At 36.7% G+C, this 15,978-nt stretch overlaps 1 protein-coding gene across 17 annotated transcripts in view; it reads left to right on the forward strand.

Annotated features, from left to right (window-relative positions):
- OSBPL6 (oxysterol binding protein like 6) overlaps positions 1-15,978 on the forward strand; it is an 89,231-nt gene that overhangs the window by 10,129 nt on the left and 63,124 nt on the right. For all 17 annotated transcript variants that reach the window (XR_004593103.3, XR_015731175.1, XR_015731176.1 and 14 more), the window contains one exon: positions 15,294-15,555. Coding sequence is in view for 13 of the 17 variants with exons in the window: in XM_034428388.3 (XP_034284279.1) it covers positions 15,454-15,555 (102 nt within the window). In the remaining 4 variants the exon portion in view is untranslated. The remainder of the gene's footprint in view (positions 1-15,293; positions 15,556-15,978) is intronic.

Here is a 15,978-nt window from a genome sequence, read left to right on the forward strand (position 1 = left end):
TAAGAACAGGGTCATTAAACATGGCAGTATTGCTTCCTGTTTTGTCCTTTTTGTGCTTAGACTGAAAAATAATCTTTCTATTTCTCTGTAGTACAAAGAGTAGGGCTCTCTTAACTCACCTTGACCTCCCTTATGTGATCAAATTGTCAGCAGTATAATGGTCGCATCTGGTGAACCTTCATACATCCAGATGATGGTGTTCAAAATGTAAATCCTCTACCCATCTTTATGTATTTTTCAATCTTGAGTGAGTTAAACATATCAACAGTCTTTTCTTTTCTTTATGGACTTTACGGAACTTTTAAGTAGTTAATTTACAACTGCTCCTGGAGGCAAAAAAAAAATTGTGAATAATTGATCTGACATAATTTCTTTGATCCTGCAAGGTGGGATGGTACCTTTACGTGTTACCACTTGGATGCTGTAAAATCCCTTGGAAGTTCATTGTCCCAGTTGATTCCGTCAGAACACAAGTTCATAAGGCTTGATACAAATTTCTTTTGTACCTTTGCTGTGTTCAAATCTAGCCTAGGTTGCAGAAACAGTCACTTCATTTACTATAGCCACTTCTCTCTTGCCTCTGCCACAGCTGTTTCTTTTTATGCTTAAATAGAAGGAGCCTCTTATCTAGACTCTTAAGAGCAATCCTAGCCCATGTGTATGGGTGTATCTTGTATTTCAATACTTTCTAAGGCAGTGTTTTTCAACTTTGACAATTTTAAGATGTGTGGACTTCAACTCCCAAAATTATCCAGCTAGCCACATGGTTACTAAAGAATTCTGGGATTTGAAGTCCACACATCTTAAAGTTATCAAAGTGGAGTAACATTGAGAATATTGAAATACAAGATAGGCCCGCACATATTTTCTGTGATTCCTCTTAAGAGTTTAGATAAGAGGCTTCTTCCATTTAAGCATAGAAACGATAAGCTTAAAAAGGGGATATTCACTAAGAATGACTGTGTGAGTGAGATGGACAGTATATAATTTGACAAACAAACAAACAAAATACTAAGAGTTGCCAGGGTTAAGTGGATCTGCATGATTTTATTTGATTGCCAAGGATAGTATCATGTTTTTCTTCTTTCTTTCAAAAACTCAACAAAAATGAATTTTTGGGAGCAAAATGTCTCTTGTCTGAAACCCAGTTCCAACTGCAAGTAATCTAAACTCAGCACATTTGAAGATTTTTTAAAAATTCAATTAGAAAGATTAAAAAAAATCTCTGAATTGGTTTACGGAGTCTTTGAAATGCAGAATCAGTCTTTAGAATAAATAAAGGGTCATGTTAGGTTTTCCTCTGTTAAAGAGTATTTGGACCATTGGTGCAAAGTTCCACCTTCTGCCCTCTTTTTAACTCTATTGGCTATTCTAATATTTACATTGGTTGTCTGATTTGCAAAACAAAAAAACCCAAAACCCACTGGTATTTTAAATAAGTGATTGACAGTAGAGTGTTAATGAAGATGTAAATATACATCTAGCTAAAAGATGTTGGATTTGGCAAGATCTCCTATACAGTTATAGCAATCAATTTAGACATCACAACTACATTAGAAACCATTCCCCACAGAATTAATGGTATTCTATTTGTAGCAAATAAGGATTTTGTGCTATGATGGAAATCTTAAGAGTGGTTGCTTGGCATGCTGTAATAATAACCTGTGCTTAAACATCACAATGGCCAGAATGACCTTCATCAAGCTTAGGATGGAAATCTTGTTTGTCCAGGATCCCAGAATAAATAGGAATGGTTGCTGGAGCAACATAGTATTTTCAATGAAGTGTCAAAGGTACAGCCAAAACACTCAGTGGAACATTGCAACTAAAATAGCAAACATCTTCAGAAGTCACACATTTTATCTTCAGTTATGTCAGAATTTTTTACACTGCTTTCGATTTAATTGTTAAAAGTTCTCTGGAGGACTGGCAAATGTAGCAAACAAGAAAGGAAAGGAAAGAGGAAAAATACTTGAAAATAAGTCTCCGTGAAATTAATAATATCTGACTGTAAGAAATTATCCATTGAGCTTTCAGTTAAAAATATTTAATTACATTTAGTGGAAGAATCAATGAGTAGAATAGATTGGAACTAAATATAACTTGATACATTTTTGTCCTTGATTAAAATGCATGCTTGTTATGATAGAGTGTTTTTCAGATATTATGCTGTGGTTTAGGGAGCTCAATAAATTGGCCCAGCAGCTTCCCAATATTATATGTATACTCATTTTTGTCTCATATTGTCATCTTGTTTTCCTCATACCCCTTGGATACATATTTTTAGTTCTTCCTCTTTCTTCCATTCTTCCAACAGGCAGTGAGTGACACTTGTAATTTTTTAAAAAATAAAAAATGTATAAATGTAATGCACTGAATTTGGACCTATCAAAAGTATGAGCTTGCTCTAAATGGTTCCTGTATATAATGCCCAATTTAAGAGATCATACTTATAATTTTATGTTAAACCAATTGTGTGGCCAAATGATTTCCCAGAATCAGTTGCAGATTCTTGGTAATTCATAAGACTGCAATCATCCTTGTAATATGTAGCAAGAAATGTATTAACGCAGAATACATTGGCTCTGAAAGCCATTACAAAAGCATTCTCATTGTTTTGAGTGCTAGAAAGGCTTTTTCTTGTCAAGAAAATCAGTGTTTTTGCTTCTGAACTGTTTCTAAGATCCAGTGATGTACAGGACAGTGCATTTTTTGCTAGATAGCTAGCAACATAAATTAAAATTACATCTTTACAATTATAGAGGTGAAAAAGGTACACACATTTGACTGTGTTGGTTGCTTTAAGTTCCTTCAGGTTCATAATAAATATAAAGAATTGAAAATTATCTCTTCGCTATAGTATTTAGCTTTGATAGAACAGTAGCAGCATTTCAATAGCATGTCAGGGGCAGTGTTGCAAAAGGCAACAGGACTACATCAAAAAATTTTAAAAGGCAGGAGGAAAATTGAATTAAATTATTCCAATTACATTATTCTTCAAGGTGCTGTATTGTAACTCAAGTGCACAATAAACAAAAAAAGAAGCCTCGTCCATTCATGTAATAATATACAATTCAATTATTAATATTTAGGGAAAAATGGGATCTTAAAACATGCAAACTGGTCTATGAAGTTCACAATTCTAAAAAGCCACTGAAGGCATTCCTAGTGTTAAAATGTCTATTCAAAGATAGACTTTGTATACTTGATTATTATTTTCATTCCAGGTTTAAACTAACTTAAGGAATATATGAGCAAAAAAGGAGGAATTTCTCTCATACATATTTTTTCACTTGTGATTGTGATATGGGAGACGGTCAGCCAAAACTGAAAACATTTGGTGGACAGTTGAATCTGGGGAGCACTAGAAAAATGTTTTATCTGCAGTTTGCCCGATAGCTGAAATTTCCCAAGGCAACTTTGCAGATTTCTAGTTATATAAAAGGGGCCTTTAATTTTAGATTTGTTTAGGAATTGTGCAAAATATCCGAGCATTTTAAATCCATTGATGTAGCAATTTGTAACCTAGCATGCAAATTTCATTCTTGTGGGGCAGAAGAACTTTTAAGTGAGTGGTAGAATACATGCTCATTATGCAAAATGCTCTAGAACTGAATTGAATGGATTGGGAGGGGGTGGGAATCTTCTGCCTGAAATGATGGTGAACATTATTCTGCCCATCAGAATAAACAACGGCTAATCCTTTCAACCCTGGAAGCACCTCGGTGCTTCTGACTGGATGCTTGATAGTCAAGCATTTGTTCAATGTAAGGCATGCTAGCTTTTAGTGGTGTATTTATCACTGTGGGAACATAGTGCAAGATTCACTTTAAGCAGTGAAGCAAACAGATAAAATCCAGATAAGTGTGCTTTATCTCACATCATCCTCATTGGCCCTAGCTGATTCATATGGATATATTATAAGCTAAAATGTAGAAAAGTGTTTTAAAGGTTAAGCATAAATATTCTATTTGTGAGTCTCTTTATGAGACTCTTAAGACTGTAGTAGTCTATAAAGTTGACAGTCTCACTGAAGTTAATGCCCGAGTTTACTTGTGTTGATCAGTCATCTTTCTTTCCTGTCTACTTTTAGTATTAAGTTACAGTTCGTTGCTAATACTTTAGAGGAATATGGGCTGTTTGCATGATTGTGTAATGCTTACTGTAATGAATTAAGCTGGTGATGCAGGAACTAATATTTCCACTACAAAAGAAAAATGCTATGTCTACATAGATCAGGTATCTCTTGGGCTAGCAAAGTCCCTGGACTTAGAAGGGTAGAATGAAGAGATCTAGCTTTTAAATCCTGGAGCACAGACCCACAGCTTTGATTTTTGCAGTAGATAGATCCAGTGGTGACATTCATTTTTTTTTACTACTGGTTCTGTGGGCATGGGTTGGTGGGTTGGTGTGGCTTGGTGGGCATGGCAGGGGAAGGATACTGCAAAATCCCCATTCCCTCCCCATTCCTGGGGGAAGGATATTGCAAAATCTCCATTCCCACCCCACTCTGGGACCAGCCAGAGATAGTGTTTGCCGGTTCTCCAAACTACTCAAGATTTCCGCTACTGGTTCTCCAGAACCTGTCAGAACCTGCTGGATTTCACCCCTGGATAGATCCCATGCATATATTGCTTCATTTTTTTCTAGACCTGTCTGTCTTCGGTCAGTGAATATTCTGGATAAGCAGTATTTTTCAACCTTAGCAATGTTAGGATGTGTGGACTTCAACTCCCAGAATTCCCCAGCCAGCCAGTCAGGCTGGAGAATTCTGAGAGTTGAAGTCCACATATTTAAACGTTGCCAAGGTTGAGAAACACTGGCTAGAGAGTAAAGATTTCCTGCTGTGCCTGTGGGAAGCCTAATTCCTTATATGATTGTTATGTTGTAGCTGATCCAATCCAACAGCATCTAGTTGAAAACATGCTCTTTCCCCATCAGCAGAAAGAAAACTCCCAACAGCAGAGCAATCGGCTCCTAACTGAGCGCACGCTCACATTTGGATCTTCTGCGCATGCACAGAGTGTCAAAAATGGGACGTGATGCTGTCCAGGCGGGTGGGCAGAGCTGCCTGCAGCCACCGCTACTGCCACTGATTCCTCTCTCAACAGTACTGAATAACTGAGGCCATGGCTATCAAACATAAGAAAATCTGTCAGGCTATCCCACCTTCTTTATATTCTTTATACCTGAAACTATATGGAAAACACCACCTGAAATAGAATCGCTGTTCAACACTGTATATGCAGCCATATGTTGCAATGGTGTTTGGATTGGACAAATGTGCCACCCTCACCATCAACAGGCGAAAAATAGTGAAAACTGAGGGAATCAAGATATCCTATGGAAATACCATCAAGAGACTGGATGGAGATGATCACTATAAATACCTGGGCATCCTTCAAGCTGACAACATCAAGTATACTGAAGTCAAGAAAAAGGTTAGAAATGAATACATCAAGAGAGTGAAGAAGATCTTAAAGTCCAAACTCCATTGAGGAAATATAATAAAGGCAATCATAGTCATTGGATACACAGCTGGATTAAAGCAGAACTAAAGGCCTGGATAAGAAGACCAAAAAATAATGACAGTGAATCATACCCTTCATCCATGCAGCGACATTGACAGATTACTAAGCAAGGAAAATGGGTGGGCATGGAATATCGCAAGTACATCAGATGATTGAAGAAGAAAAAAGGTCATTGGAAGGATAGTAAATAAGATGCACTGAAGCTAGTATACCAAGGAAGGCCTACTGAGTACTGGAGAGACCAAACTGGCCTATAAAAAGCACCAAATGAAGAACAGAAAGGAGGCATGGGAAGCCAAAGCATTACATGGCCAGTACATTAAAAAAAAAACAGCAGGGAAATCAGATAATAAGAAAAATAGGCAGTGGCTAAGAGCAGAAAAGTTGAAGGAAGAGACAGAGGAGCTAATTTTGGCTGCATAAGACCAAACCTTAAGAACAAACACATACAAAGCCAGTATTGAAAAGACAGCAACAGATAGCAAATGTCATCTCTGAAAAGAAGCTGAAGAAACAGTGGACCATCTGGTTAGCTACTGTCGGAAGATCGCACAGACTGACTACAAACAACGGCATGACAAACTAGCAACAATGGTGCATTGAAAGATCTTTAAGAAATACTGTTTGCCTGCAAGGAAAAACTCGTGGGTCCATAATAGAATAATAGAAAATGTAGAAGCTGAAGTGCTCTAGGACTTCAGTATTCAAACAGATTAGCACCTGCCATAACACCCTAAACAATTGTCAGTGAGAAAGACAAAAAAGTCTGGACATGGCAATATCTGGAGATGGCAGAATAGAAGAGAAGGAACTGGAGAAGATAATAAAATGCAAAGACCTGCAAATAGAGATAGAATGACTCTGGCAAAAAAAGAGCAAAGATAGTACCAATAGTAATAAGTGCCTTGGATGCAATCCCAAAACAACTGGAGCATCACTTGAACACCATCAACATTGATAAATTCACCATCAATCAATTCAAAAGGCAGTTTTACTGGGAACATCTTATATCCTGCGACCTCTAATACCAAAAAAATTCCACATCTGCCTATCCCAGGTCCTTGTGAAGGACTCAATAGGTGGACAAAAATGCCCAATCCAGTCTGAACATGTAGTTGACTGTGCGACAAACAATAATAATAGTTTTCTTTCTTTATTCCCTCTTCCAGTTCACTTAGTTTTGCTATGGTCCATTTAATCTTTTCAATTAAGTGATTTGGGTTCATATCTCTATTCCAAAATATGATTGCAGATGTTGCATTATGAGTATCATTAGACTTCAGAATAAAATATGCAGAGAATTATTTTTTCTTGCTGTTTCTATTACTGTAATGGAAAATGGCTTTCTGAGCCAGGATCTTTTAGCCATGTTTTGGATGCTTTGTCATTCTGTATGCAAACCAAGTGCATTCATGAGTCACTGCCTCCTTGCAGATAGAGTAAAAGGACTGGAAACAAACCAATATCTTACACAATTCTTTCCTTATTCTGACTCATTCTTGCCTACCTCACTGACAAGAATTACGTCTTGCAGTTTTGATAATGTTAGTTACTTTGGAGAAGCATTCATTAATGAGTTCCTGATTTAAAGTTTTAAATCATACTATAAATACTATACTATACTATACTATACTATACTATACTATACTATACTATACTATACTATACTATACTATACTATACTATACTATACTATACTATACTATACTATAAATACTGATACTATTTGATCCATAGAATTATAGTTTGCTATTTGAAAACCTTATTGTCACAGTAATATTTCTGGTGGTTTGTATTTTAATACTGTATTTGAATTCACGTCTGGAGATTCTGCTTACATGATACAGCTAATATACTATTTTACCACTGGGGCACTTATTGGAATTTATTTATTTTACATTAAAAATTCTACCGTAACTTACTAGTGCATCTATGATATTTGGTGCAGCTAGCAGTGACTAAAAATGCAAAATTAATGTAAAAGAAGGTATAAAAAGGTTAATTAAGTAAAGGCAGGAAACATGTTTAACATTTTCATTGCCTGTATAAATGAATGCCTTCTTCATGTTTCATCTGGCTGGTAAAAAATCAGCAAAAATGCTACAATGATTTCTGTATTTAGTTGCAGCCATTAGAATAGGACAGGACAGGACAGGACAGGACAGGACAGGACAGGACATCCATTCCTTTGCTACAATTTGGACTTACTTTTTAAAAAGCATGTATGGTGTTGCCTACATCACTGAATGAAGTGGGCCATTTAACTCCTGATGCTGAATTCTGAGTTATTTTTCCTGAGATTGGAATAAATATTCATTATAATAATATCAAATATCGATAATGTGAAATAGGCAGTCTAGTTCACCATTATAGTTGCTATAAAAGGAAGTTTGTGGCAGCTAAATGTGTACTCTAAAGGTCAAAAGATGCGCAGAACAAAAGAAGCTGCCAAAAGTTCAGTCAGATTCTGAATGAAGTCATACCTGCAAGATTAGGTTGCAAAGCACAAAGCAAGGATTGAAAGGGTTAAAAGCAGGTGTGTCAGAAAAAATAATTACAAGTCATCTAGATCACCTAGAAAAGGTAGGACAAGGTTGTCTGCCATTATTTACAGGTAGTCCTCATTTAATGGTAGGGACTAGCAACTCAGCCATTAAATGAAGTAATTGTGAAGTGAAATCACAAGCTTGCTTATGTTATGATTACTTCAGCATTCGTTTGCTTTACAGACCTGATAAAGTTGTAAATGTAAGGAATGGTCACTTTTTCATCAGTGTTGTAACTGAGAATGGTTGCTAAAGAAGGTAGTTGCTAAATGAGGACTACCTGTATTTTATTGAATTTAGAGGCCACCCAACTCTAAATGATTCTAGGCATCTTACATTTTAAAAAATAAAGAAGTGTAAGATAGAAAACAAACTTGTCTGGAAAAAAAACCCTGAGATACTGAGCAGAGAACATCAAAGCCTGATAAATTCAAACTCTGATCAATAGATCAAGAGTGAAAAGAGAAGGAGGCCATTCCATTATTTTATTATTATTATTCTTTCTCTCCCTTGGGAAGTGTGGAGCATGTTTGGTTCAAACAAAGCCAAGAAATCAAGGATCCAGTTCCCAGGGATCTGGAATTGGAGATCTAGGATATACAGAGCAATATAAGAATTGGTGGAAGCTTGATGTAAATTTTTATTTTATTTTATTTCATAAAAAATATTCTAAAGTCTGTTTTTTTTGTTACCCAATTATTCTGCTTTTATCTGTATATGTGTATTTCTGGCTTAGACAGCAGCTGTGGAAATAAAAACTGAACACTTCAGTTGCTCTTTTTTCCCCTTGCTCTTTGATTTTCAACTCTTGTTCATGTCCTTAACCTTGATATACATAATAAAGATGCGCATTTCTTACTGATTCAGGCCACTTATTCTGAACAGATTATAATGTCATATGGTCTCTCTGCTCCCATTAAGCTACAAAAAGAAATGTGGAGGCAGGAAGTTTGTCATTTTCCACCTCCTGAGCAAATCTGTGCAGAGAGAAAGGGTTTCTTGAGAATAAAGTAGATAGCAGCATTCATTGAGTAGGCTGTCCTGAGGAATTGTTGGCAGCATGCAGGTCTTTTATGGGAATCTCTTATGGGAATCAGGTGGTTCACTACATTACATCCGTCTGCATGGCTGTGTCTTACATTAGTTATCACTAGACACACCATTCCTTGGCTGCAAAGTCAGAAAGACATAACTAGTTTTCTGTACAGGTATCCCTCAAGTTGCGATAGTAATTGGGACCAGAATTTCTATCACTTAAGCAATGCAGTTGTAAAGTGGGATGTCATGTGACTACATCACTTAGTGATGAAAATTCTGGCACTCCTCTTTGCTGTCATTAACTGAATTCCACCAGTTGTTAGCCAAGGACTCGCCCCAATCCTAGCCATTTCCCATCCCCAAGCCTTGGTTCTTCCCAGTTAGGACACTGCCTCCCCTTCAACTTCTCCCAATGGCTTATTCACCCCCCCTCCCGATCTCTGCCCTTCTGACCACCTTGAGGTGAAGCTGCAGCTGCCCCGAGAAGCCGCAGCATGGTCCAGCAGCATGGCACAAAGTTACAGCTACCCTGGGAAGCTGCAGTCACCCTCACTACCCTGCACTCCAAGAACTCTGCCACCCCGACTGACTTTTGCCATCTGCTTACAACACATGCCTGACCTGGCCCCTTCACAAAACAGCTGCTGGTCGTGTGGGGTCAGTTTCCCCTGGTCTTGTGAGAAAACTACCACACGTGAGCTGGGGAAGAAAGAAATTTCTGGGCTGGGCTGGGCATGCTTGGTCAGCAATGGGGCGCAAGAAGATAAGAAAGATCAGTTAGGGTGGCAGGGGCTGTGAAGTGCAGGGGTCAGAAGGGCATAGATGGGGGAGAAATTGCCTGGTGGGGGGAGTTGAAGTGCAGGGGGGCTGCCAACTGCTCAAATTTTGATGACATGACTATGGGGAATACTACAACCTGTTTAGATTGGGGGACCATTTGTAAGCCCATTCAGGACTATTGTAACTTTGAATGGTCACTGAATGAATGGTTGTTAGATGAGAACTACCTGTATTTTCTTGGTTGCCATCTAGTTGTTACACACACCTATTATTGTGTTCAGATTACCGGTACTCCTGAAATAAACCATGGTAAATTCTGTAAGCTTATAAAGAACCTGAATGGCACTATTGTTAATTATGCCAACTATTTAATTTTTATGGAGATGCAGAGTCCCATCTCCCTGCCTATTTATAATTTCATATGAAAATTCACCTGCAGAATAGCTTTTCCATGCCAGTATCCTATAGCTGGTGCAGACAATTTATAGAAGATCAGAGATTGTAATGATGAAATAAAATCTTGCCATACTATACAACATGCAGTGCTCTTCATTCTGCTGTCCATCTGGGTTTTCTCCTGTACTCGTTCGTTATATGTTTGTTTTAGAGAGCTAGGTGGTCCAGTATTGGATTAAAGTCTGGAATTGGGGACGTCTAGGTTTTACCTTCACTGCTGAAAAAAATAGTAAAGACTGACACACACACACACTCATCTCAATCTATTGTACAGTTTCTATTGGGGGGTAAAATGGAGGTCATGTGAGATATAAAACAAATCCAATCAATAATCTGCTTAGTCTCTGCATATTTTCATAGGCTGTATAAGGTTTGTAATCTTTGCATCTTGAGTTGCATTGACAATTATATCATAATGTCTTATCGTTTTCTTCCAAGAGAAATCTAATTAGAAATACAAAACAGGTCTGGATTTTTCTAAAGGGCAAGACTCAGAGTACATCTATTTCTATTGGTGAATTAGCTGTTGTAATTATCATAGAAATTGTCTTTTTAGGTTTTATAGTGCTGTAATGACAACTGTTTCATCTAGGCCCTTCCTATGATACTTAATATGGTATTTTCTTAACACTTTGAGATAGTGTTAAAGCAGTCAAAGGTTTTTCCTTCAAAAATACTTGTTTGTACCCACTAGAGTTTTCTCTGGCACAAATCTGGAAGAGAGCGAGGAACTGTTGGCATGCTGTTAAAAAGCTTACATTAGGAAAGGAATGTTTTGCACTGAAAAGATATGTGGTCTATAATTAAAGCATCATCTCTGTTTGGAAACTTAAATTATGATGGATGCCACAGACTTCCAGAAAGCTAGTGTCAGACAAGGCATAGCACACCATACAGACAACTGACAATTTAAAAAAAAATGTATTTAAAGACCTGTTTGATCTGTGGTTGATGTTAAAATAAATAGGCATTCTGAAGGTGACATTTAATGATGTAGCTTTTATTGTGTGTCCATTGTAATAAGCAAGCAGCAATTTAGAGTAGGAACCTTTTATCTAATTGTTGGGTAGTCCCATACTAACAAATAATACAGATAAGTCCTCAACTTATAACAGTTCATTTAGTGACCATTTGAAGTTACAGTGGGACTGAAAAAAGTGATTTATGACCGTTTTTCACACTTACAACCATTGCAGCATCCCCATGGTCACATGATCAAAATTCAGATGCTTCGCAACTGACTCATTTATGACTGTTTCAGTGTTCTGGGATTACGTGATCACCTTTTGCGACCTTGTTGTGACAAGCAAAGTCAATGGGGAAGCCAGATTTACTTAACGTTTGTGTTACTAATTTAACAACTACAGTGATTCACTTGTGGCAAGAAAGGTGGTAAAATGTGACAAAATTCAATTAACAAATGTCTCACTTAGCAACATAAAATTTGGGCTCAATTGTGGTTGTAAGTTGAGGACTACCTGTACTAGTAATTTATACAAACTTTCTTTGAAAAGCTATGCATGGTGATACTAATTCATTATATACTAACGAATAAAGATTCAGTATTATTTACTGGAGATTAATTTGGTATTAAACAGCAAGATTATGTGTGGGTGTAACCTTCACTCTCATTTGTGGGTGTTAAGGAAAACTTACTACTCAGTTCTTCTTTGTCTACTCCAATAGTCATCTCAACTCAATGAATTTAATAAACTCTGTTAGACTTTTGGGATGTTCAGCCCAGGAGTATGGTGTGAAGGAGCTTTTTGACATTTCATAGCTCTGGGTTGCTTTTTTCTTTTCTTTTTTCTTTGCAGCTGAAGTCCAGCCCTAGCCTGGCCTAGGAGTGTGGCACAAAGGGGAGTTTTGGTGTTCTGTGGCTCTGGGGCTTTTTTTTTTCTTTTTCATAGCACTAAACCAACACCAGCCTGGCCCAGTAACTAGACCAGGAATGCTTTGTCAGTGGTGGGGGCAAGAATACAGTAAAGGTCGGCTCAGGTGGCAGAACACAAGGTGGTGTAGAGCCAAAAGGGCATAGATGGAAAAGAGATATAGGTGGCTGGAGGCAGTTGAAGCACCCCTGTGGTCATAAATTCGGGGAGGCTGCCAAGCGCTCAAATTTTGATCACATGACTGTGGATGATACTGCAACAAGTGTAACTTGTTCAGCGCTGCTATAACTTTGAATGGTCCCTCAACATACGGTCATAAATTGAGGACTATCTGTACAAGTCTACGTCCCTTCTTCCACTAGTCCTTGCTTTGATATTGTTTTTTGCATGACACTGAATTTTGTTTTCCCAATGGCTTAAAAAACATTGCTGAAAATAAAACAGTGTTTGGGAAAACCAATTTTTGTTCTGTTGATTTTTCCACAACTATGAACCAAATTAAACCTTTAGGTACTCACTGCTAAATTTAGCACTGTATTCTCAAATTATTCAGTTTACTCTCACTTATGAAGTGAAACTAATGCAAGGTAGATTGGGAATTAATTGACATTGGAATATGTGAAAGAGTTAACTTAGTATTTAAAACACATCTGAAAGTGGCCTTGAAAAGTACAAACAGAATTGTTCTTGTAGCCCTTTGGGGTATGCTGTGCTGTTTATTACAACTGAAGCCATAACCTCTGATGACTAATACTTGACTCAGCCATCATTTTTTAAAGAATTGATTCTGTTTATAAAAATAAAATCCAGTGAAGGACACTAGTTTCAAAGGATAATAAAATGTATAGGCTAATGGTGTATCAGTTTTATCTGCTACGTTAGATGTTCATTAGTAATTTTAATGTTGATTCAGTCATGATTGTGATAATAAGGAAGAACTGCTTCCAGTAATTGGGATCACTTTCATATACTGTTAAACTCAACAATACAACACCTGCTGCTTTCAGTGCTCCATGATGACATTCAAATATAATGTCAAACATTGTTCATAAGCCTATGACTTTCATATTCTGTCTTTTTTTACCCCCTATTGTTTTGTCTTTTACAACTGACAATCCAATCATGGTTCAAATCTTTTCAAACAATGATTTAATTTATGGTTTCCTCAGTAACATTTAGATGAAACTCTTCAAGGCTGCTTTTGATCTCCTAAGTTGGCAGCAAAGTTTCATGAAGAATTTGTTTCATATAATATTTAGATCTTGTTTTTATTTTTATTTTTTTGCATCCTATTACTGTTAACTTACTATTCTCTATCAGTTTTGAAGAGCGTAGCTCTGAAAATGATTTAAAATAAACCTACTTGTTTATTCATTTATTTGACATACTTTGATGCCTTATGTCTATCCTTTGCAGTCTGAAAATACAGGCTATTCCGAAGTTATAATTGTGAATAAAGAAGTAGGGAGGAGGACAAAGCTTAGTGGTAAGATGAGCTATAGAAGAAATATGATTCCAGATACTTTGGAATCTTTGTTTTTTGAATTTTGATGCCTAGAACTTTAACTTAGGATAACTCTGAAATAAAGTAGGAATATAGATAGAAAGCTGGACAAAACATTTTTGTGTTTCTTCTTAAGAGGTATGCTAATATTGACATAGTAATTTTAAACGCTATGTAACTGAGACCAATATATGACTTAGTCAGAGACAGTTTATGGTATATGAACTAAGAACATAAATATGTCAAAACAGTTAACTGGTCTTCCTTTTGCATCTCATTTGCAGCATTTAACAGCAATATATGAAGCCTGTATTTATTTTACTATGTATTCTTCATGTATATTTTTAGAATATATATTTTTTCATTTGCTTAAGATTTTTTTTTTTTGGTGATAAAACATTTCCAGAATATTTTGGGAGTTGAGGTGACTTAAAACTGACATCAGCTAAAATATCTCTGTTCATTTCTTTAAAAGCCATTTGTGAAGTAGCTATTTTCTTTCATACATTACTTTGAAACTATGAGATTATAGGAGGAAGTGAAAATAAAGTAAATCATGGTTGAATTAGTTGAAACTACAGAACGTTTTGATTTTTCTCAAATTAATGCAGATACTATTTAACTGCTTTTTTTTCTTTTAGAAAAGTGTGGATCAAAGGCATTTGTACATGTGTCTGTTTTAATCAATGAAGCTAATATAAAAAAAGTACTGTATGCTTAGTAATCCCCTGATAGACATAGAATAGTATACCATGTAAAGATGAAAATGGTCCATAGCGTACATATTTTGTTACTGAAAGTCAGTTTGGTCTAGTGATTAAGGCCACCACCAGGCTAGAAAGCGGGAGACCATGAGTTCAAGCCATTCCTTAGCCATGAAAGCCAGTTGGGTGATTTTGGGCCAGTCATCTCTCTCAGCCCAATCCACCTCACAGGGTTGTTACTGTGTGGAAAATAGGAGGAGGAAGGCATCTTGGATATGCTTGCCACGAAAAATAATAAAGGCAAAACATGCATATGCATATACATATACATGTCACAGGCAGTTGTGTTTATTTTTTCCGAAGTTATTGAGAAGGTGCTGCAAATGGCTGTTTGTTGGTAACACTAAATGTTCATACTCATATCAATGGTATGTTTGGGGAGAAAATAAATATGCTATGATTACTGTAATTATTCGGCTTCTAACCTGTTCTGTGAATGACATTTGTTATATATTTACAATATATGTGTTTCCAAAGACAAAAAGCGGAAATGGGATAGAGTAGGGAAAACAGATTTTAACAATTCATTTGCAAGGTACTATGATGTGTCACTTGGGAAATCATCGGAATAGAGTAATCAATATCATTTGAGGACAAATTCTGCTGTTGAAAAAGTAATTATTCTGAAGACTAGAAACTGCCATTTATTTACTGAGATTAAATGTTTTTCATAAGTCTGATAGATGGAACCTAAGAGACCTGTTTTTGTTTGACATTTTAATTCATGCTAATTCATGAATACATAGCACACCATCACTCTCTCTTTTCCTTTCTCCTTCAAGATTTGGTTTGAATGCCTTTTACATTAATCTGACCTGCCCATGTAAAGAATAGACTCTGGGAGAAATGCTGAAAATCACTCGGCTTCCTCTTTCCATGGAAAACTGAACGGAATGTGGTGTTAGATCTGTGAAAGAAGGCCCATAGAATTTATCTGCAGTGATGAGTTCTGAAGAGAAAGGAACTTCTCCTGCTCACAGAACCTCCACACCATCACATAAGGCTGACTCCTCTTCATCATATTCCCAGTGGGACACTAGGCAGGTAAGTGAAAGAGGGTTCTTTTAATTATGGATATAGAAATCCTGCAAGTTAGTTGGGGCGTTCTTTATTTACTTCACCTTTTAAAGATAAAAGTGAGTCAGTGGATAAAATTATGTTCCAGTAAAGATAGCTGCAATTAATAAAGGCAAAATCCTTTGTGAGTTCTCTAGTTCTTTATTTTCTGGTACCATTTTATCCTACATTATTCTAGTGTATCCACTCATGCTGGATTATTATACAGCTGCCTAATCCCTTCTATTGCTATCTTGAGACCTTATCCTCGAAGCTTCAGTCTCTCTGATTCTTCCACCTACCCTGTTGAAACATGTTCAGTTCTATTGTTAGGGGTTTTTTTTTATTCCACCTCTGACAATATTGAGTTATTTTCAACCCTCCTTCAGATGCTCCGCTGCCAATCCCTGA

The sequence above is a fragment of the Pantherophis guttatus genome, chromosome 1, assembly GCF_059756535.1.
Source record: "Pantherophis guttatus breed Tessera chromosome 1, ASM5975653v1, whole genome shotgun sequence".
Taxonomy (NCBI): Eukaryota; Metazoa; Chordata; class Lepidosauria; order Squamata; family Colubridae; genus Pantherophis; species Pantherophis guttatus.